The sequence below is a fragment of the Macaca mulatta genome, chromosome 12 (genome assembly GCF_049350105.2).
Source record: "Macaca mulatta isolate MMU2019108-1 chromosome 12, T2T-MMU8v2.0, whole genome shotgun sequence".
NCBI lineage: Eukaryota > Metazoa > Chordata > Mammalia > Primates > Cercopithecidae > Macaca > Macaca mulatta.
Genome location: NC_133417.1, coordinates 76,921,174 through 76,944,606, shown reverse-complemented (window position 1 = coordinate 76,944,606; position 23,433 = coordinate 76,921,174). Strand labels below are relative to the sequence as shown.

The following is a 23,433-nucleotide window of genomic DNA, read 5'->3' as shown; positions in this document are numbered from 1 at the left end:
TTTGAGACAGGGTCTCACTCTGTCACCTAGGCTGGAGTGCAGTGGCATGATCTCAGCTCACTGCAACCTCTGACTCTTGGGTTCAAGCAATTCTCTTGCCTCAGCCTCTTGAGTAGCTGGGATTACAGGCACATGTGACTGCGCCCAGGTAATTTTTTTTTTTTTTTTTGGTAGAGACAGAGTTTCACTATATTGGCCAGGCTGGTCTCGAAACTCCTGACCTCAAGTGATCTGCCTGTCCTCAGCCTCCCAAAGTGTTAAGATTACAGGCATGAGCCACTATACCTGGCTCTCTATTTTTATAGTTTTAAGACACAGAGTCCCACTCTGTTGCCCAGGTTGGAATGCAGTGGCACAATCATAGCTCACTGCAGCCTTAAACTCCTGGGCTAAAGCAATCCTCTGCCTCAGCCTCCCGAGTAGCTACCTGCACATGCCACCATACCCAGCTAATTTTTAAATGTCTTATAAAGATGGGGGTCTCACTGTGTTGCCCAGGCTGGTCTTGAACTCCTGACCTTAAGTGATCCTCCCACCTTGGCTTCCAAAGTGCTGGGATTACAAGCCTGAGCCACCATGTCTGGCCACAATGTACTTTTTCAAAGGTCAATTGACTGCAGTGTGGAGAATGAATTGGAGGAAGTATAATAGTTTAATAGGCAGTATTTTAATGACCATACAACAGCCCATCTCAACTTACGAATAAATCATAACTTACTTAATAATTTATTTTATTGGACATTTAGGCTATTTCCAGTTCTTTGCTAATATTAATATAAGCGACACTGTAATAAACATCCTTGAACCTAAATCTTTGCCAGCATCTCTAATTATTTTATTTTTTTTTGAGAGGGAGTCTCGCTCAGTCGCCCAGGCTGGAGTGCGGTGGCGCCATCTTGGCTCACCACAAGCTTCGCCTCCCGGGTTCACGCTGTTCTCCTGCCTCAGCTTCTCGAATAGCTGGGACTACAGGCGCCCGCAACCACGCCCGGGTAATTTTTTGTATTTTTAGTAGAGACAGGGTTTCACCATGTTAGCCAGGACGGTCTCGATCTCCTGACCTCGTGATCCGCCCACCTCGGCCTCCCAAAGTGCTGGGTTTACAGGCGTGAGCCACCGCGCCCGGCCTTATTTTCCTTCTTTTTGAGAGGGAGTCTCGCTGTCGCCCAGGCTGGAGTGCAGTGGTGCGATCCCGGCTCACTGCAACTTCGACCTCCTGGGTTCAAGTGATTATCCTGCTACAGCCTCCCAAGTAGCTGGGATTACAGGTGGGCACCACCACGCTTGGCTAATTTTTGTATTTTTAGCAGAGACGGGTTTCACCATTTTTGGTCAGGCTGGTCTCAAATTCCTGACCTCTGGGATTACAGGCGTGAGCCACCGTGCCGACTGAATTATTTTCTAAATATAGATTTCTAGAAGTGGAGTTAAGTAAATAAGTTAAAGGGTATGAAATTTTGTGGCTATTTTATAAAAATTGTTTTTAAAAGATAAAGATTTTTGATCACTAAATATAAAAAATCTACTTTGCAAAATGGATATCTTTTCACCTATCCAGTCAAATGGTATCAGCAGAAATGTGCTTTAAAAAGATGAAAAACTAGGCAGGGCACCGTGGCTCACACCTGTAATCCCAGCACTTAGGGAGGCTGAGGTGGGCAGATCACAAGGTCAGGAGTTCAAGACCATCCTGGCTAACATGGTGAAACCCCATCTCTACTAAAAGTAAAAAAAATCAGCCGGGCATGGTGGCAGGCGCCTGTAGTCCCTGCTACGCTTGAACCTGGGAGGCGAAGGTTGCAGTGAGCCGAGATAGTGCCACTGCACTCCAGCCTGGGCAACAGGGCGAGACTCCGTCTAAAAAAAAAAAAAAAAAAGATGAAAAACTATCTGGATGTAAAAATTACCACATTTTAAAAAATAAGTGGCAAGACAGTCATCAAAACCAATACTGTCCAACTTCTTGGTCAGAACAGGCCACATTTTAAACAACCAACATGCCAGCAAGCAGGCTATGTCTCTGAATCAAATGACTACACCTTTGGGACAACCTAAAATAATCCCAATGTAATGTAATATGCTAAGTATATATCTGTGTTTTTATAATGATAAATTTCTGACCAGGCACGGTGGCTCACGCTTGTAATCCCAGCACTTCGGGAGGCTGAAGCGGGCAAATCACCTGAGGTCAGGAGTTCAAGACCAGCCTGGCCAACATAGTAAAACACTGTCTTTATTAAAAATACAAAAATTTGGTTGGGGGCGGTGGCTCACGCCTGTAATCCCAGCACTTTGGGAGGCCGAGGCAGGCGGATCATGAGGTCAGCAGATCGAGACCATCCTGGCTAACACGGTGAAACCCTGTCTCCACTAAAAATACAAAAAATTAGCCAGGTGTGGTGGCGGGCGCCTGTAGTCCCAGCTACTCCGGAGGCTGAGGCAGGAGAACGGTGTGAACCCAGGGGGTGGAGCTTGCAGTGAGCCGAGATGGTGCCACTGCACTCCAGCCTGGGGACAAAGCAAGACTCCATTTCAAAAAAAAAAAAAAAAAAATACAAAAATTAGCCAGGCGTGGTGGCTGGCGCCTGTAATCCCAGCTACTTGGGAAGGCTGAGGCAGAAGAATTGCTTGAACCCAGGAAGTGGAGGTTGCAGTGATCCAAGATCGCGCCACTGCACTCCAGCCTGGGTGACAGAGCGAGATTCCCTCTCAAAAAAAAAAAAGTAGGCTGGGCACAGTGGCTCACGCCTGTAATCCTAGCACTTTCAGAGACCGAGGCGGGCAGATCATTTGAGGTCAGGAGTTCGAGACCAGCCTGGCCAACATGGTGAAGCCCCATCTCTACTAAAAAAATACAAAAAATTAGCTGGGCATGGTGGTGCGCACCTGTAGTCCCAGCTACTCAGGAGGCTGAGCCAGAAGAATCGCTTGAACCCAGGAGGCAGAGGTTGCAATGAGCCAAGATCATGTCACTGCACTCCAGCCTGGGTGACAGCAAGATTCTGTCTCAAAAAAAAAAAAAAAAAAGAAAAAGTAATAATAATAATAAATTTCTTTGTTATAAATACATTTACAAATTGGAAAAAATGCTTCACCAGACTATATCTCCCAATGCTGTGCATGGTCACGTTCTGCCAGGCAAAGCTGTCGTTTTGCTCTCTCTATTCTCTCACATGTGGCCTCTTTCACATGCAAATTTCCCTCTTTTGTTCCTCATTTCAGTGACCAGCACCCACATATCCAAGCTCCTTTATGTACTCACCTACTTCTTCCCCCTGCCATCCTGTCTTTGTATACAGGTCTCATCACCCTCATATTCTGACATATTTCTCTTCCACGGATATGATCTCCCTCTCCCACACTCCTTTGCTCTCACTTTCATCTTCCCTCAGACTCCTGAGACCTGTCACCTTTCCTCTCCCTTCTCTAACAACTCCTGCCCCCAGTCCTAGTTCAGGGAAGAACTGTTAAGTCAAGAAATCTGCCACTGTGGCTGAGGGGACAACTGGGGCAGATGCGTAGATGCTGGGCATGAGGACACCAGGTGGCCAGGCTGGGTTTCCCAGGCCTCTGAGGCAGGAGGGGGTGGACCTGAACTAAAAGATGGGGCCAGTGAAGCTGGGGACAGAGGCCAAGTCCTGCTGCTCAACAGCCGGAGCACGCACACAAGCCACCCGGAAATGCTCTGTGGCCTGGATGGGCTCTGAGAGTTGGCAGTTGGACGTACTGACCTAGACAAGCAATTAGGCGTGTTCAAGGTCTGCTGCACAGATCATACAGTCTTGTAAACTAGGCTAAATCCCCTGTTAAGAGTTACTGATTTTTCTTCCCCCAAATTCTCCAGATTTACAGTCACAATAAGAATTGGAAAACAAATCAGACAAGGGTACTGAACATCTGACACACACTGAACATGAGACTTAATGTTCTTTTATGTACTTTTGGAAACAAACCAGGTATTCAGTGAACACTGGGAGATCTAGTAGGTATGTTTAATGAGAATTTGTACCGGGAAGGAATTTGAGATCAAGGTCAGGAATGATTAATATGCATGCAGGAAGTCATCAACATTTAAGCATAAGCAGTATGAATCTCATTAAATCTTCAATAGCTTCCTATTGCCTGAAGGAACTGGTGGTATTCTAATGATTAAAGCAGTAACATTAAGGTAGAAAACAGCATTAGAAAATTAATCTGACCCTCATGAAACAAGCTACCCCAAAATACTAAGCCACTAAAACTGGCTTTGCAAGACTCTCTTCTGCAGTGGTGATTTTTCTTTAAAGTGCAGCGTCTCCTTCCGTTGAGTTAGAAGGCTTTGGTAAAAGTGACCAGTGACAGAGGTGTTCGAGGGCTCTCTTTTTAAAATCTAGGTAATTGATAATCTCCCCCATGCTTCACCCCACAGTGAAGCCATCACACTGCTGTCTAGCTGTTTGTCCTGTCTCCCACTCACTGGCCCCAGAACAGCCTTCTCCTGCTGTGTCCCTCGCTTTTCTGATTGCAGTGCCCCTGAGCTCGGCGATGTCCTGAACAGCTGCTATGCACAGAGCACAAAGTAGGGGAGAGAGGACAGAAGACGACAGAGAGGAGTTGTCCTTTGAAATATCAATTCTTAAAGAGGCTGGTATTCAGGAACATCAGCTAGTTTGAGGAGAATAAGGCCAGGGAGCTCTTTTCTCTCCTGACCTATTTCTATTTGATCTTAATCATAATCTTCCTGATGACAGACACAGGGCGTATGGGGCCCCATGTTCAGAATTATCACAATGCTGACTCAAAGGAAAAACAAGGTTGTGATATATAGACTCCAAACGTGAGAGACGAAAGGATCGCAAAAGTTAACTTTCATAAAGGAATATTTCAGTACTTAATAAACATTGTCTTGTGGATGTGGTAATTTTACCACATCCTTACCAGTTTCTTTGCTTCCCTCTGTATCTAAACATAGCCTATTTCAAAACCAAAACAAAATATATGCCCGCACAAAAACATGTACACAAATATTCATAGTAGCATTATTCGTAAGAACTAGAAAGTAGAAATAACCCAAATGTCCACAAACTGGTGAATGGATAAACAAAATGTGATATATCCATACAGTGGCATATTATACAGCAATAAACTGACACATGCTACAATAGGGATGAATCATGAAAACATCGTGCTACATGAAAGAAGTCAGTCACAAAAGACTGCATGTTGTATGATTCCATTATATGAAATGTCCAGGAGAGGCAAATCTATAGAAACAGAAAGATTAGTGGTTGCTTAAGGATGAGGGGATGGGCAGATTGGGGAGTGACTGCTAATGGGTAAGAGGTTTCTCTTTGGGGTGATAAAATGTAAAACTGATTGTGGTGATACTTGCACAACTCTTTGAATATACTAAAAAATCACTGAATTATACACCTTAAATAGGTGAACTGTATGGACTGTGAATTATATCTCAAAAAAAGTTGTTAAGATTGAGCGTGCAGGCTGGGCGTGGTGGCTTACACCTACAATCCCAGTACTCTGGGAGACTGAGGCAGGCAGATCACTTGAGGTCAGGAGTTTGAGACCAGCCTGGCCAACATGGTGAAACCCCACCTCTACTAAAAATACAAGTTAGCCAGGTGTGGTGGCGGGCACCCGTAATCCCAGCTACTCGTGAGGCTGAGGCAGGAGAATCGCTTGAACCTGGGAGGTGGAGGTTGCAGTGAGCCAAGATCATGCCACTGCACTCCAGCCTGGGTGAAAGATCAGAGACTCCATCTCAAAAAAAAAAAAAAAAGATTGGGCAGGCAAACCACTTGAGGCCAGGAGTTCAAAGCCAGCCTGGCCAACATGGCGAAACCCTGTCTCTTACTAAAAATACCCTAGCCAGGCGAGGTGCGCACGCCTATAATCTCAGCTACTCGGGAGGCTGAGGCAGAAGAATCACTTGAACCCAGGAGGCACAGGTTGCAGTGAGCTGAGATTACACCACTGTCCTCTAGCCTGGGTGACAGAGCGAGACAGAGGAGAGGGGAGGGGAGGGGAGGAGAGGAGACGGGAGGAGAGGAGGAAGGAAGGAAATGAAAAAAGTTGTTAAAAAAAAAAGAGGGCTGGGTGTGGTGGCTCACACCTATAATCCTAGCACTCTGGGAGGCCAAGGTGGGCAGATCAATCACTTGAGCTCAGGAGTTTGAAGCCAGCTTGGGCAACATGGTGAAACCCTATGTCTACAAAAAAATGCAAAAAATTAGCTGGGTGTGGTGGTGTGCGCCTGTAGTCCCAGCTACTTGGGGGACTGAAGTGGGAGGACCGCTTGGGCCTGGGAGGTTGAGGCTGCAGTGAGCTGAGAATGCGCCACTGCACTCCAGCCTGGATGACAAAGTGAGACCGCCTCAAAAAAAAAAAAAAAAAGAAGGGACAAAAAACCCTCCACAATTCTCTACAACCCAACTGTCACTTTTCAAAGCTCCTTCTACTGCTAAATTTTGCTCCAATCTGCCATCATCCCTAGTGGCCAAATTCACTGATAATTACTTAAGTCATCCTGCAACTTCATCTGAGAGACTCTTTTTCCTACTAGGTTCTCTGTTCCTGCCAACTCCTCCTTTTCTGCTTTGATGGCCCCTCCCCTTCCTCGGGTCTCCTTCCCAACAAACCACCAGGTCGTGATGATTTCTCCTCTGTACCATTTCCTTGGCCTCCATCTCTCCCTTTCCATCCTGCAGTCATTACCCTAGTTCAGGTCCTTCTGTTTCTGCCACTATGTTCTAACTGACTGCAATGGCTTTCCCTCTCCAATACATTCAGAACACACCAGTAGCAGATTGAAATGGAGACACCATCTCACTTCCTTGTTAAAAAGCTTCAGTGGTCTCTGCTGCCTATAAAGATAAACCCTAAGCTGGCCTTCCAGGTTCTCCTTCTCCACAATCTGCTCCTCACCCGTGTTATTAATCATCTCCTATAACTCCCCTACAAAACTCTCAACTCCAGCCAAATTCTCCATTCTGGAACCCTCTTAACATGTCTTGACTTCTTCTATGTCCACATGGTTTTCCCACCACTACCCTACCTTCCCCCCTTTGCAATGTCCCCCTCAGCCCCTCTGCTGACGACTTGACCCATCCTTCAAGGCCTAATTCAACACTAATTTCTTCAGTGAAGTGACCACGCTAGCCTCAAATTATCTTTTCTTTCTCTTATTCACAGAGCACTATTATACTGCTCTGCATTATGATATGTATGAGCCTTCTTTCTCCAATTAAACTAAGAATGTTTGACCAAGTTCAGAAGTCACATCCATCGTAAAACTCCAGACCGTACCTCACCCTGCCAGTTCTCTCCGTCCTCCTTCCCACTATACCTGCTCTTTAACCTGGCTGGGAATTCTTATCTTTGGATCACTCCTTTTTTCCCCAAACTGTCGGTCTTTTCTCTCTTGACTTCTACTCTCCAGTTTGCTCATTTTACCAATAAGGGATGCCAATACAAACAAAATAGACATGGTTCATGTCCTTATAAAGTTTCCAGCCTAGGCTAGACTCTGATTCATCAGTTCAATACCTCTCTTGCCAACCATGTGCCTCTCACTCCCTGGTCCTTCTAGTGCATCCAGCCAATCCAATGATCTACCTCCACTCTTTTTTTTTTTTTTTTTTTTTTTTGAGACGGAGTCTCACTCTGTCACCCAGGCTGGAGTGCAGTGGCCGGACCTCAGCTCACTGCAAGCTCCGCCTCCCAGGTTTACGCCATTCTCCTGCCTCAGCCTCCCGAGTAGCTGGGACTACAAGCGCCCGCCACCTCGCCCGGCTAGTTTTTTGTATTTTTTAGTAGAGACGGGGTTTCACCGTGTTAGCCAGGATGGTCTCGATCTCCTGACCTCGTGATCCGCCCGTCTCGGCCTCCCAAAGTGCTGGGATTACAGGCTTGAGCCACCACGCCCGGCCTACCTCCACTCTTTTACACACCCACAGTGACATGTGTTTGAAGAAAATCACACAGTGGCAATGAATGAAGCCACAACAAATACACTGTCTCTAATTTCACTGGGGTCTCAACTCTGCTGGGCAATCCTTCCACTCATCCCTTACCAGTTTCTTCTCCTTTTCCCCTACCTCATCATTTCATCTCTAATCTCTGCAAACGTGTACAGAAATAGAAGTCACTAGGGACACGCAGCTTTTTGAATTTTCTGTCCCCTCTCCCATGTGAAAACTATCTGCATGAACATCTATCATTTCCTCTAACCCTAAGGGAACAGAAGTCTGCCTATCTTCACCCCTCACACACATGTCTCAGCTCTCCCCTGCAGTTACTCAAATCCTGCATATTCTATGGCCAAAACTAGCTACTTCCAACCTACCTTCTGGCTACTTGCTAGCTCTCACCCTACTTGTCTGTCATGTTAAACCAGCAATGATCCCAGGAAGGCTATATAGGCTCTCACATCTCTCTCTGTCTTTGGACAAGAGGCCCTCTCTATCTCTAAATTTCTTCATCTGACCAAGCACAGGACTTGCAAAGACTCAGACTCGGGCCAGTCTTCATGTCCTCTGCGAAGCTGACTCCTCAGTCTCTACTGGATGATCCCACCGCACTATTTACTTGCATCTGTCTGTGCATACATCTTCCTCTGTTGCCATAATGGATTTACATGTCTGATTTCCCTAAAGGAATATAAACTCATGGAAGACAAGAACCATGTATTCCAAGGCCAGTATAGTGTTACCTGCACGTCCCCCACTACTTAGGTTCTTTTTGTATTTCCACAACACTTGGGTCAAACCTCTTTTCTCCTTCCATTAATGTATGCATTATAATACATTGTGGTCAGAGAAAGTAGTTTATATATTTTTTCTCTCCAGAAAATCTTCTTAAGGTTTTAGTGACATAACTTATCAAGTTTTATCCTATTTTATGTGTATTTGTAAAAAATACACATAATTATAACATTCTGACCCTCAGTAACCTTATTATGGCTACTTAAATTGCCAAATCCTCAGAAACATGCTAAAGTTTCCCACTATGTTGTCATTGTATACATTTTTCTTTTTATTTCTAACTGCTCTTGCTTTATGTATTTCAACATGTTATTTGATTCATAAAGGTTCATTGCTAACAACTTTATTGCATCACCATTAACCACTTTTCGTTCATTATTGAATGCACATTATGTACCAAGTGTTGTTCTAAATGTTTGGAGTACGTCAAGAAAAACAACAAACAAAAATCCTTCTCCTTGTGGAGCATATATTCTAGGAGGGAGAGTGGTAACAGACAATAAGCTTGACAGATAAGTTTATCATACAGTGTGTTAAAAAGCATTAAGTACTATGAACAAGGTCTTACAGGAATAAGGAATTTGGTTTCTACTCTGAGTGAAACAGGTTTTGAGCAAAGGATGACCTGATCTGACTTACATCTCTAACGGATCCGTCTGGCTGTTGTGTTGCAAATTAAGTGCAGAGGGCAGGGGTGGAAACAGGGAGGCCAGTAGTAAGGTCTGCAGTAATCTACTCCAGATAGGATAGTGGCTTAAATCAGGTGGTGACAGTTGGGTGACAGAAAATGCTTGAATTCTGGGTATATCTTAAAGGTAGATCCAATAAGATTTCTTGACAGATTAAATATAGAGTGAGAGAAAGAAAGGAATTGAGGGTGATTTGAAGGTCTATGGTCTGAGAAACTGACAGGACAGACTTAAAACTAAGGTGAGAATATCTGGAGTGGAGCAAATTTTGGAGGGAGGGGAGAGATTGGAAGTCCAGTTTTAGAATTTTGGACATGTTAATTTTGAGATGTCTATTAAGACATCGAGTGGAAATGTTCAGTAGGCAGTTGGATGTACGAGTCTAGGATTTAGGAGGAAGGTCTTGGCTGGGGCATAAATATGGGAGTCAACAGCTTAATGTTTGTTGTTTAGAGTCACCAGACTGATGAGATCAGTAAGCAGACAGTGAATGTAGATACAGAAAAAGTCCATGAACTTCTTTGTTCTGTTTGATGCTTTTTGTCCTAAATTCTATTCTGCCCAGTATTAATATTGCTACCTGGCTTTTCTCAATGGACACCTCTCTATGGGCAAATCTGACCTTGGGTTAACCTTATAGCTCACTTCCCCCTGGAAACCTGGTAAAAAGAGAACGTCAGCTGTGATATGAAACAATATCACTTATAATAAAAATGACTCCTGATTGGTAAACCTCATCTAGACTATGAATAAATAATAAATATCTGGTAACAAGCCATACTTTGCTGTGTGTGGTAACTCCGGATTTGGGGCAGACATTTTGTTCCTGCCTACAGGTACTCCCTACAAGTGGTTCTTTCAACTTTCCACTGAGAAATAATTGTTACTAGCTATTAGAGATTATAGACTGCTCCAGTTTCTATTGCTGTGTAACAAATTACCCCAAATTTAAGAGTGTTAAAAAAATCCAACCAGGCCAGGTACGGTCACGCCTATAGTCCCAGCACTTTGGGAGGCCGAGGCGGGCGAATCATGAGGTCAGGAGATTAAGACCATCCTGGCTAACATGATGAAACCCCGTTTCTACTAAAAAATAAAAAAAATTAGCCAGGCGTGGTGGCAGGCGCCTGTAGTCCCGCTACTTGGGAGGCTGAGGCAGGAGAATGGTGTGAACCCGGGAGGCGGAGCTTGCGGTGAGCTAAGATCAAGCCATTGCACTCCAGCCTGGGCGACAGAGCAAGACTCCATCTCAAAAAAAAAAAAAAAAATCCAACCATTTTATTATGCTCATGGATTACATGGATCAAAAATTCAGAAATAAATGTCTAAGGCTATATGGCATCTGAGGCCTTAGTCAAGAAGACTTGAAGGCTGGGGGTGACTCAGTGGCTGGGGGCTGGAACCATATGAAGGCTCATTCACTCATGTGTCTGGTGCCTGGGATGGGATGAGTCAAAGCCTAGGACTACTGACTGAAGTACTTTCACACAGCCTCTGCAAGCGACTTGGCTTCCTCCAGGCATGGCAGTCCCAGGGTACTTGGGTCTCTCATAAGGCAGCTCATGCTCTGAGCAGGAGGGTTCCCGTGAACAAGGCAGAAGCTGTACCCTGCTTTATGACAGCCTCGAGTCCTACAGCATAACCTCCCCCATACTCTTTTGGTTGAAGCTGTCATAGGACAATCTAGATTTGAGGGGAAGGGACAAAGACTCCTCTGCTTGATGAGAGAAGTATCAAAAAGATTTTGAGGTCAGGGGCAGTGGTTCATGCCTATAATCCCAGCACTCTGGGAGGCCAAGGCAGGCGGATCATCTGAGGCCAGGAGTTCAAGACCAGCCTGGTCAGCTTGGTGAAACGCCGGTCTCTACTTTTCTTTTCTTTTTTTTTGAGATGGAGTCTCTCTGTGTTGCCCAGACTGGAGTGCAGTGACGCGATCTCGGCTCACTGCAACCTCCGCCTCCCAGGTTCAAGCAGTTCTCCTGCCTCAGCCTCCAGAGTAGCTGGGACTACAGGCACCCGCCACCATATCTGGCTAATTTTTGTATTTTTAGTAGAGGCACAGTTTCACCATGTTGTCCAGGCTGGTCTCGAACTACTGATCTCGTGATCTGCCCACTTTGGCCTCCCAAAATGCTGGGATTACAGGAATGAGCCACCACGCCCGGCCCCTTTCTCTACTAAAAAGACAAAAATTAGCTGGGCATGGTGGCTTATGCCTGTAATCCCAGCACTTTGTGAGCCTCAGAGCCCGGGAGGCGGAGGTTGCAGTGACCTGTGATCATGCCACTGCACTCCAGCCTGGGCCACAGAGCAAGATGCCGTTTCCAAAAAAAAAAAGAATTTTGATATTCAAAGGGGGAGTACAGACACAAAAATATATGCAAAATTTTGCATGTATGGGTCTATGTCTTCTCCCTTGAATCTGGGCTACCTTGTGATTGCTTCAATCAATAGAGTACAGAGACAGGGGCATAAGAGGCACATCTGCTAAAAGGAAAAAGACATTTCTTGTGCTAGGTGTTTTCACAGGTTATCTTAATTAACTTTTTCTAAAATACACTTTTTTTTTTTTTTTTTTTTTTAGAGCAGTTTTAGGTTCATGGCAAAGTAAAGTGGAAATTTAAGTTACTTTTTAAACTTATGTGATAATAATTTGTAGGGAGAAGATTCAAAACCAGATCTTTACTAGTTGCCTCATCTTCCTATACACAATCACTCTGTGGATGTTAAGAAGCATAGTTCTATTTATTCTAAGCACAAGGTTTGATATTTCACTATATGAAGAAATGAGCATCTTATTATAATGCGAATGCCCAATACCCTGAGAACCAATTTGCAACAAGCTCAGGAGGATGTTCAATCCTCTGACCCTACAATCTTCCACTCTAACATTAAGGTATAGTAAGAATTTCTTAAATTTCATATTTTAGAAATGCTACTTCTGTCAATAGCTCTTCTATCTTGAATCTTGCAATCCTGCCTCACAATTTCATTTCAACACTCCATGACATTTCATATACTTTCAGAAAATTAAAGTAGATACACAATTAAAAATAAACCCATATTTTAAAAAAATTAGCCCATATAGTGACCCTAAACAAAAACTCATTGGTCACTTTTGGAGGATAAACCTGTTATGGTAGTCTCCTCTTAGATAAGAGTTTCAGTTATCCAAGGTCAATCAAGGTCTCAAAATATTAAATAGAAAATTCCAGAAATAAACAATTCACAAGTTTTTAAATTGCACAGTGTTCTGCACAGTGTGATGAAATTTCACACTGGCCCACTCCATTCTGCCCTTTTTGTCAGCAGGTCCACACCCTGCACACTACCGACCCATTAGTCATCCACATCCTCTGCTTCTGACATCCATGTCATGGCTTAGTGATCCAGGATCACCTGAAGCAGATGATTCTCCTTCAACAGATGAGTCTCCTTCAGACATGCAGTCTAAAACTACATCACAATGCCTTCTTATTCACCTCACTTCATTTCATCACGTAAGCATTTTGTCATCTCACATCATCATTAAAAAAAGGGGTGAGCACAGTGCAAAAAGATATTTTCAGAGAAAGGCCACATTCACCTAACTTTTATTACAGTATAGTTTTAGTGATTGTTGTTAATTTCATACTCTGCCTAATTTATAAATTAAATCTTAGCACAGAAATGTGTGTATAGGAAAAAGCATAGTACAGCACAGTGCAGGGTTCAGTACCATCTGTGGCTTCAGACATCCACTAGGGGTCTGGGAACATACCCCCATTGGATAAGCGGGCGACTATGGTATTTTTAAAACTGATAAATAAAGAGAACAAACCATTTAACTTTCCTTGCTGGGACAGGGCCTGTCAGGGTAATGAAATACTTGATGAGAAAGTTTCTCTTTGCAGATGTTTTCTAGCTGATAAATAAAGAAGGAGTAATTAAAATATTGTCATATGTAAACTCCTAATGAGCCAGGTAATGATCACCAATGGCCACTAATGTCTCCAATGTCTCCAGGCCACAATGTCTCCAGCAACACCACTATGAAGTACTTGTAACAAAAAATGTCTAACTTAAGTCAGGCCTTGGATCTAATTACCATTTTATAGAGGAACATCTTCAACAAGCCCTGTGGAATATACTACAATCAGCAAAATCCAGAAAATGCAAAGCTCCACAGAAACAACAGACTAACCAGTTGCTTCAATAAATAATTTTCAAAAAAAAAACTGGAAAGTAAACTTATAGATTTAAAAAAAATTAATATCCAGCTGGGTGTGGTGGCTCATGCCTGTAACCCCAGCACTTTGGGAGGCTGAGGCAGGCGGATCACTTGAGATCAGGAGTTGGAGACCAGCCTGGCCAACATGGCGAAACCTCGTCTCTACTAAAAATACAAAAATTAGACAGGCGTCGTGGCATGTGCCTATAATCTCAGCTACACAGGAGGCTGAGGCAGGAGAACTGTTTGAACCCAGGAGAAGGTTGCAGTAAGCTGAGAATGAGCCACTGGACTCCAGCCTGGGCGACAGAGACTCTGTTTCAAAAAAAAAAAGAAAAAAAAAAAAAAATATATATATATATCCTTTTCCATCCATTTCAGCATAACTGGTATTAGAATTCCCACCTGTCTTAAGCAATTAGACAAAACATGTGAAGCAACTATATCTTGGCACTGGATATCAGGCAATGCAGGACCATGAAACTTAAAAGAAAACAATACAACACATGAGCCCACACTGGCCTCAGCCACTCCCTAGAACCAACAGCAAAACACAAATAGATCCATCCTAACAGAGGATGAAGAATCAAAACTCCTAACAGAAGATGAAGAATCAAAACTCTGTTTGATTCTTTCAGGCTTGAAAGAATCAAGCAGATTTAACAAACTGCCTGGCGGTTCTTTAAAACATATGCTAAAGAAAAACAACATAATCTCCACCAAGATATTATCTGTCATGTCACTTATAAAACTAAATATTACATGATTAGCCAGACATGGTGGTGTGTGCCTATAGTCTCAGCTACTTGGCAGGCTGAGGTAGGAGGATCACTTGAGCCCAGGAGTTTGAGGTTGCAGTGAGCTATGATTGTGCCACTGCACTCCAGCCTGGGTGACAGAACAAGGCCCTTCTCTAAAAAAAAAAAAAAAAAATTACATGACATGAAAAGAAGCAGGAAAATATAATGTACAACCAAAAGAAAAAAAAAAGCAGTCAATAAAACAGAAACAGACTCTGAGGGGACCCAATAATAGAATTAACAGCCTTTTAAAAAGCTGTTATAAATATGTATGTTCAAGTACTTAAGGGAAAAGATGAACATAATGAGTAAACAGGTGGGAAATCTCAACAGAGAAATGGAAATTATAATGCAAATTCTAGAACTGATATGTACAACATAAGAAGAAAAACAAGGCTCCCTATCTTTTAGAGATACATGGTAAAAAATCTACAGATGAAATAATATAGCTGGAATGTGCTTCAAAATAATCCAGCTGTGGGGAGGCAAAGTGGCTGGGGGTATAGATGTAACAATAGTGGCCATAGGTTGATGACTACTGTAACCAGATGATGGCTACGTGGGAGTTCATTGTACTGTTCCCTCTACTTTTGCATTATGTTTAACTGTCTCCATGTTCAAAAGCTTAAAAAGAAAATTCAATCTCCACAAGAACAAGCTGTTTCAGCTATAAAACAAGATGTTGTTCAAATGAAGCTCTGCATACACGTAATACTTCTCCCATCTTTGCCAAGTTCCCTAAGATATGTAGCATCCACACTGATTTTCATGGATTTCTAATGCTTGAGGAAAGTGGGTATTTCATGGAAACTATAAATATTGGCCAGGCATGGTGGCTCACACCTGTAATCCCAGCACTTTGGGAGGCCAAGGCGGGCGGATCATGAGGTCAGAAGATCGAGACCACTCTGGCTAACACAGTGAGACCCCATCTCTACTAAAAATACAAAAAACTAGCTGGGCGTGTTGGTGGGCACCTGTAGTCCCAGCTACTCGGGAGGCTGAGGCAGAAGAATGGCATGAACCCGGGAGGGGGAGCTTGCAGTGAGCCGAGATCGCGCCACTGCACTCCAGCCTGAGTGAGAGCGAGACTCTGTCTAAAAAAAAAAAAAATAGAAACTATAAATATCTAGTTGTATGTCATACTCTGTGTATATACATGTTATATGAACTTAGACACATGTATACACACACAGAAATATTGATACTTTATTTACAAAATGTGAGTATCTTATATTGTTTTACAACTTGCTTTTCCCAAATAATGTATTTTGTGGACATCATTCCATACCAACAAATGCAGGTCAATATCTTTTTTTTTTTAATGACTGCAAAGCATTCATCACTGAGGGTCTATATGCCCTGTAGTATACATTGAAATTTCTTACTTTCAATGAGCATTCATCACTGAGGGTCTATATGCCCTGCAGTATACATTGAAATTTCTTAATTTCAACAGAAGACAGGAACTATTTGTAGTACAGAAAGCTGTTTCACATCAACCAATGAGTAGATAAATAAAATGTGGTATTCACGGTGGCTCATGCCTGTAATCCCAGCACTTTGGGAGGCCAAAGTGGGTGGATAATTTGAGGTCAGGAGTTTGAGACCAGCCTGGCCAACATGGTGAAATCCTGCCTCTATAAAAAATACAAAAATTAGTCAGGTGTGGTGGCGGATGCCTGTAGTCCCAGCTACTCAGAGGCTGAGGCAGGAGAATCGCTTGAACCCAGGAGATGGAGGTTGCAGTGAGCCGAGATTGTGCCACTGCACTCCAGCCTGGGTGACAGAGAGACTCTGTCTCAAAAAAAAAAAAAAAAAAAAAAAGACACTATAGAATACTACTCAGCCATAAAAAGGAAAAAAACAATATCTTTTATAGCAACTTGGATGGAACTGGAGGCCATTATTCTAAGTGAAGGAAAAGAAAACCAAATACTGTATGTTCTCACTTATAAGTAGGAGCTATGCTATGAGGATGCAAAAACTTACAGAGCGATATAATGAACTCTAGGGACACGGGGGTGAGGGAAAAAAGACAACATATCGGGTACAGTGTACATTGCTTGGGTGATGAGTACACTAAAATCTCAGAATTCACCTCTAAAGTATTCATCCATGTAATGAAAAACTACTTGTACCCCAAAAACTACTGAAACAAAACATAAAATAAATAAGAAAGAAAGCTGTTTCACAGCCTGGGCAGCATGATGATAACCTGTCTTTATGGAAAAAACAAAAAATTAGCTGGGTGTGGCGGTGTGCGCCTAGCCACTCAGGGGGTTGAGGTGGGAGGACTGGTTGAGCTCAGGAAGTTGAGGCTGTAGTGAGCTGTGATTGTGCCACTGCGCTCCAGCCTACGTGACAGAGCAGGACCCTGGAAAAAAAAAAAAAGGAAGGAAGGAAGGAAGGAAGCTAGCTGTTTCAAATAGAGGAAAACACATACAAGTATGTATGGATTTAGGAGCACTTAGGACTTTAGAGGCATGGTTTCATTGTAAGTATTTCTTAATCTGTGTAGTAACATGCCACATTATAATACAATTGGAATGTATTTGTTAAAAGATGTCATACGGCAAAACTCCATTTCCATTCTCTGGTTGTCAACAGGAATGTAGTCTAAGTAATAGGAAACTAAACTTAGGAATATTAGCATTTTCCAAATCACCCATGAATTGCATCCCAAAAGTTTAATTATAAGTTGGTTTGGCGCTGGGCATGGTGACTCATGCCTGTCATCCCAGCACTTTGGGAGGCCGAGGCAGGTGCATCACCAGAGGTCAGCAGTTCGAGACCAGCTTGGCCAACATGGCAAAATCCCCGTCTCTACTAAAAATACAAAAATTAGCCTGGCATGGTGGCGGATACCTCAGGAGACTGAGGCAGGAGAATCACTTGAATTTGGGCAGCAGAGGTTGCAGTAAGCCAAGATCAAGCCACTTCATTCCAGCCTGGGCGACAGAGCAAGACTCCGTCTCAATTAAAAAAAAAAATTGGTTTGGCAAAACTGAGCAGACATTTTCCTGCAGAAGCTATACAAGATAGCAAGGATCTCAGGGCAGTTAGCAAACGTTTAAAGTACTTAACTCATGGTGTATAATAGCCCCTCCCCTGCCTGGATATTACATTTTTGAAAAAAACCACTAAGGTAACAAAATTCCCCCTCCCCTGCCTGGATATTACATTTTTGAAAAAAACCACTAAGGTAACAAAATTCTCAGTTGGAAGAGTCTAGGGCCTTACAGTCACAAGTGAACAAAAGTACTTTTTTAAATATATTTATTAAAAATAAGTAAATGGCCAGGTGCAGTGGTTCATGCCTGTAATCCTAGCACTTTGGGAGGCTGAGGCAGGTGAATCACCTGAAGTCAGAAGTTTGAGAGAGACCAGCCTGGCCAACACGGCAAAACCCTGTGTCTACTTAAAAATACAAAAATTAGCCAGGCGTGGTGGTGGGCACCTGTGGTCCCAGCTACTCGGGAGGCTGAAGCAGGAGAATCGCTTGAACCTGGGAGGCAGAGGTTGCAGTGAGCCAAGATCACACCACTGCACTCCACCCTGGGCTACAGGGCGAGACTCTGTCTCAAATTAAAAAAAAAGAAAAGAAAGAAAGAAAATATGCCCTCTTACTTGCTGTATTAATCTGTTCTTACACTGCTATGAAGAAATACCTGAGAATGGGTAATTTATAAAGAAAAAAGGTTTAATTGACTCACAGTTCCGCATGGCTCGGGAGGCCTCAGGAAATGTATAATCATGGCAGAAGGCACCTCTTCACAGGGTGGCAGGAGACAGAATGAGTGCAAGCAGGAGAAAATGCCAGATGCTTATAAAACCATCAGATCTCCTGAGACTCACTCATTTTCACAAGAACAGAATGGGGGAAACTATCCCCATGATCCAATTACCTCTACCTGGTCCCGCCCTTGACACGTGGATTATTACAATTCAAGGTGAGATTTCCTTATTCCTTTTCATACTCACTGGGATCTTACTTAGTGGCCTGAGCTAGACCAGGGATTCCAGTGAAGTGAGGGCTGGGAGTGAGTTCCTGGGGCCCCAGGGTAGGGATTCTGTACTCTGAGTAAGGGATTTCCTGCCAGTGCTAGTACTTGGGAGTATTTTAGTCCCTTAAAGGCCCCTGTTACCTTCTCTCTTGGTTCCAGAAGGCTGATCTGTCTTTTCCTCTTTCCAATGTCACTACTCAAAGTTTCTACCCCTCCCTCGTTAGACCATGATGGAAGAGAACAAGTCTTAACAGCCTCTCAATTCAGTATGCTTTTAATGAGTTTAACTTTGAGCCAGGTACTGTGCTTATAAAGACAGAAAGATACATAAGACAAAGCTCCTGTTCAACAACAATTAATAATCTAGTAAGGAGTAGAAATGGTGAGAGGAGCTAGGTAACTACTGTTTACAGGGTATACTGTGACCAAAGCCACAATGAGTTGAGGCATCACAAGAGAAACCTCATGCCCTTTTTAAAAGGTTAAAAAAAAGTCTTCCTATATTTCAAGAAGAAATGATGCTCGGAGATGCTGATGATAAATCCTGGTACACGAAGACTTGTAATGGATTGCTTTATATCAATCTAGATGGGTGAAAGGGAGGAAGAGAGTGGAGAGAGGAGTCTTCGTGAATTTACCCTTCATTTTCAATTATTGGGGGTGGGGATCAGGTAGCAGGAAAACCTCTCTGCAATTTAAAACTAGCTATGGATAGTCCAAAAAAGGGCCCTTTCCCATCATTAAAACAGCTTCCTGATGACACACTTTCCTTCTCTCCTCTAATCAGAGGATCCACTTCTTGGTTGTTGCAACACTTTGGGATACAGTGGGATGGATTATAGGAACCAATAATTTGGCCTGACTTCCATATATCTTTTCTCAAGATTGTCTAAACCATCATTTGTCAAAATCACAAGTGATCAAAAAGAAAGAAAAGATTAATGCTATTTCTGTAATCTGCAAAGAGATGTTATATATAAAGCTGGTGCAAAGTAATTGCAGTTTTTGTCATTAAGTGATTCTAAAACTGCAATTACTTTTGTACCAACCTAATACATATATATGTACATACAAGAATATGTTTATACATGCATAGGTGTATATATATACACCTATGTATGTTTTCAGGGTTTTTTTTTTGTTTTTTGGCTCCTCCTCTACATTGACTATCTACTCAGATCCTTCTCACCATTACCAGAAGCACACAAAAATGAAGTCTGAAGGCCATGATTTCTTGTGAAAAGAAGAAACAGAAAAGTAACTTAATTAGTAAAGAAAGTCTGGACTGGAACCCAGATTTTTTTTTTCCGGCTTACTACAACTTCCGCCTCCTGGGTTCAAGTGATCCTCCCACCTCCCCCTCCCAAGTAGCTGGGATTATGAGCATGTGCCACCAAGTCCAGCTAATTTTTGTATTTTTAGTAGAGACAGGGTTTCACCATGTTGGCCAGGCTGGTCTTGAACTCCTGGCCTCAAGTCATCTGCCCACCTTGGCCTCTCAAAGTGCTGGGTAATATTACAGACATTAGCCACCTTGCCAGGCCTGGAGCCCAGATGTTAAGAGATATAAATTGGCTGTCTTTTCACAAGGCTACACTCTCATGCTCATCTCCATTCCTCCATGCAACCAGTCCACAAAGCTCACTACATCACCTTTCCCATACACATCTCTCCCTCCAATATTCCTGTGGCTCCTTTCTCATCTCCACTAACACTGAAGTCTATTGCATTACCAACCTTCTTCCTCTCTAAAAATATCTTCCTCTTCACTTCTTATTTTTTATTATTTTTATTTTATTTTATTTTTTTCTGAGACAGTCTCGCTATTGCCCAGGCTGGAGTGCAGTGATGCGATCTCGGATCACTGCAACCTCCACGTCCTGGGTTAAAGCGATTCTCCTATCTCAGTCTCCCAAGTAGCTGGGATTACAGGCATGTGCCACCATGTGCAGCTAATTTTGTATACTAGCAGAGATGGGGTTTCACCATGTTGGTCAGGCTGGTCTTGAACTCCTGACCTCAAGTGATCCACCCGCCTTGGCCGGGATTACAGGCGTGAGCCACCGTGCCCGGGCTCTCTTCACTTCTTGCACACACTCATCCTGTACTGTCTCTGCTGAACTTTACACACAGACTTCTATGGAGTGACCATGTCATGCAGTACAGAGAAATGAGTTTAAAAAAAAAAATTAGAATCATGTTCAAATGAACATTCTGCCTCTTACCATTTGTGTGACCTTAGTCATGTTACTTAACCTCTCTAGCCTCACTTTTCCCTTCTGCAAAGAGAAAATAATTCCTAACTCACAGGGTTTTTGTTTTTGTTTTTGTTTTTGAGACAGGGTCTGGCTCTGTTGCCAAGTCTGGAGTGCAGTGGTAAGATCACCGTTCACTGCAGCCTCTCGACCTCCCAGGGTCTCACTCATTGAGTTTTAAAAGGAAGCAAGCATATGTAAGGCGCTTAACACAGTATCGTGTACTTAAAAGGCACTTAATAAACAGTAGCTATTACTATGAAAATAATATTTACCTCACAAAACTGTTCCTACATGCCTGACACTTAAGTAGCTCCTCAAAGTATGAGTTTTCCTCTTTCCCCGTCCTTGAAAAAACTTTCCAGTTCTTTCCAACAAAGATTCAGAACCTAGTTCAAATCCAACAAAGATTTCCCCAATTCTGCTGCAAAGGCATTTGTATATATACTAAAATCTCAACACTCACGCAGGATAAAACCTACTTAGAACTGCCCAGACATCTTTTCTTATCTTCTTAACTTTAAGTCACTGGAAGAAAACAATCACATTTTGCAAGTCCCCAAAAGGCATGTCTACATAAGCTCTAGGGAAGGAAATCGGGTGTCCAGATGCATTTCAGAATTACCATAGGTTTCTTCGTTCGGCATACAGAATAAATGTTTGTTACACTAATGATACAACCGAAGTTGGGAAAAAAAACTTCAGACGATGGCCCGCAAATCTCAAGGAGTAATTGCGAATAGATGCCACGTGGTGACGTGGTCTAGGCGGGTGATCAGTGAACAAATTTTTGCGTGTGTTCCTGGGGTGTGTGAATGTGTCATCGTGTGTGCCTGCGTGTGTCTGTAAAGACTGAAAGTACAGTCGTGTGCGCCGAGAATTCTCAGCGCGGGTGTGCATCCCTTTGGACCCGGGTGCGTACCGAGTGAACAACCGTGTGAACCCTCACAGGATTGTCCTCCACGCGCTTACCTCTGCGGACGAGCAGGTGGACGCCGCTGGGCGCCGCCATGTTGGCGTCGGTCACGTGGCCGCGAGCACTCGCTCACCGCCCTGCCAGCTGGAGCCGGCCAGTCGCATCTCTGCCGAAGCCCTGAGGCGTCGAGGCCGCCCGAGGTGAACGCGCGTGCGCGCGTGGGGCTGACTGCGGGAGCCCTGGCGGGGAAGCGACTAGGGCACCCGGGCAAGCAGCAGAACCTGCGGCCGGCTGAGTCCTCTCCAGCCGCGAGAGGCGGGCTCCAGCCGCGGCTCTCGCGCTCGCTCTGAGCCCCCGCGCCCAGGTGGGATGGAAGAAGCCTGTCAGGTAAGCGTGGCATCCAATATTTATAGCATCAACATTGTGGTGCATGGAAACGTGAAGTTGGGCGGAAAAAATAAAGCACAATCTAGTGTTCAACATAGCACTTTGTATCATCTGCCACTCTGTTGCAAATTATTCCCCTGGATTCAGTTGAAAGGTAAAATTTGGTTCAAAGTCACCAGCTTCCCTTTTGCTGTCCCAGAATCTACATTACTCAGCAGAGACTCCAGACAACACAGGATCTGTGTGTCGCTGCAAAATCTATTCTAGGTACCCCAGTGGGTATGCTCAGGAGACTTCTCTTTCCCCAAGGACGCCTTCTGTACTTGGCAGTAATAACTGGAGTCTTAATCCTAAACTTGGAGTTTAAGTATAAAAGGATGACGCCTGCCAATTGCATTGCCAAGAGATGAAGCCTGCAGAAGGCCAATTGTGAATCAAATGAGGGAGCTGATGTATGCCTACTGATGACGGTGCCCATTTTTACCAAATTCACTGTCTCTCTTACCTGTGTTCTGGGGTAGATGCCATCCTGTCATGGACCAGGTGTTATTCATCTTAGTAGCTTCCGTGCCTGACACAGAACCTGATACCCGAGGAGTGTCAGGTGAAGCAATTGAACACTGCATGAAACCAGTCAAACTGAGAATGTAACCGTTTCCAGACTTTAAATGCAGTAAAGATTGATAAGGATTCTCGGTGAATGTGTGTGATGTCTTCTAATTAATTTTTAAGCACTACTAACTCAGTGAATAATCTAGACAATTCAGAACAATTCAGAAATGAGTTAAGGAACAAGTGCAAGCCCCTTCCTCGCCCTCTGTACACACCACAGTCCCACTCCCCGGTTAACCACCGTGTGCTCAATCCAGATCTTTGCCTTTTACACACAGGCAAATGTAAGTATTTTAAACAGAATCATATACTTACTGTTATGACTTGCTTTTTCCATTCCACTCATCATAGACATCAAATCTTAGAACACTTAGTTCAAACTTACTCTTTTTAATGACTACATAATCTTGATATTTTTACTTTTAAAGAGAGTGAATGTTGGCATTTCATTAGAGGACACAGGCTATAATTCTTGGAAACCTGGTTTTGGATGCTTTTGGGTCACCTTGAAAGATAAAGAGAAATAATGCTTTCCAACAAGGTAAATAAGATGTACAAGACTGAGAATAAAATGTAATCCTATGGGTTACTTCAAGCCCTACCTTTCGCAAACTCATTTCAATTCCAGGGAAAGCATTTTTGAATGTGGCAAGTCTTTCCTCTGTATAACTGAAGCCAGCAATCTGAGTGCAGCAAAGGAGCCTGAGAGTTAGCTGGCCACGAGTCTTAAGAAGTGTGCAGAAAAAAGAAATCTAGATGTCCCTAGCAAAATTCCTTAAGGCATCAAGCCCAGTTTCA

General features: G+C 43.4%; 1 protein-coding gene across 4 annotated transcripts in view; it reads right to left on the bottom strand.

Moving 5' to 3' along the window:
* The window catches only part of METAP1D (methionyl aminopeptidase type 1D, mitochondrial), a 93,838-nt gene extending 72,089 nt beyond the window's left edge, over positions 1 to 21,749 (bottom strand). For all 4 annotated transcript variants that reach the window (XM_077957193.1, XM_077957194.1, XM_002808010.4 and 1 more), the window contains exon 1: positions 21,693 to 21,749. Coding sequence is in view for 2 of the 4 variants with exons in the window: in XM_002808010.4 (XP_002808056.4) it covers positions 21,693 to 21,732 (40 nt within the window). In the remaining 2 variants the exon portion in view is untranslated. The remainder of the gene's footprint in view (positions 1 to 21,692) is intronic.
* Positions 21,750 to 23,433: the final 1,684 nt, after the last annotated feature.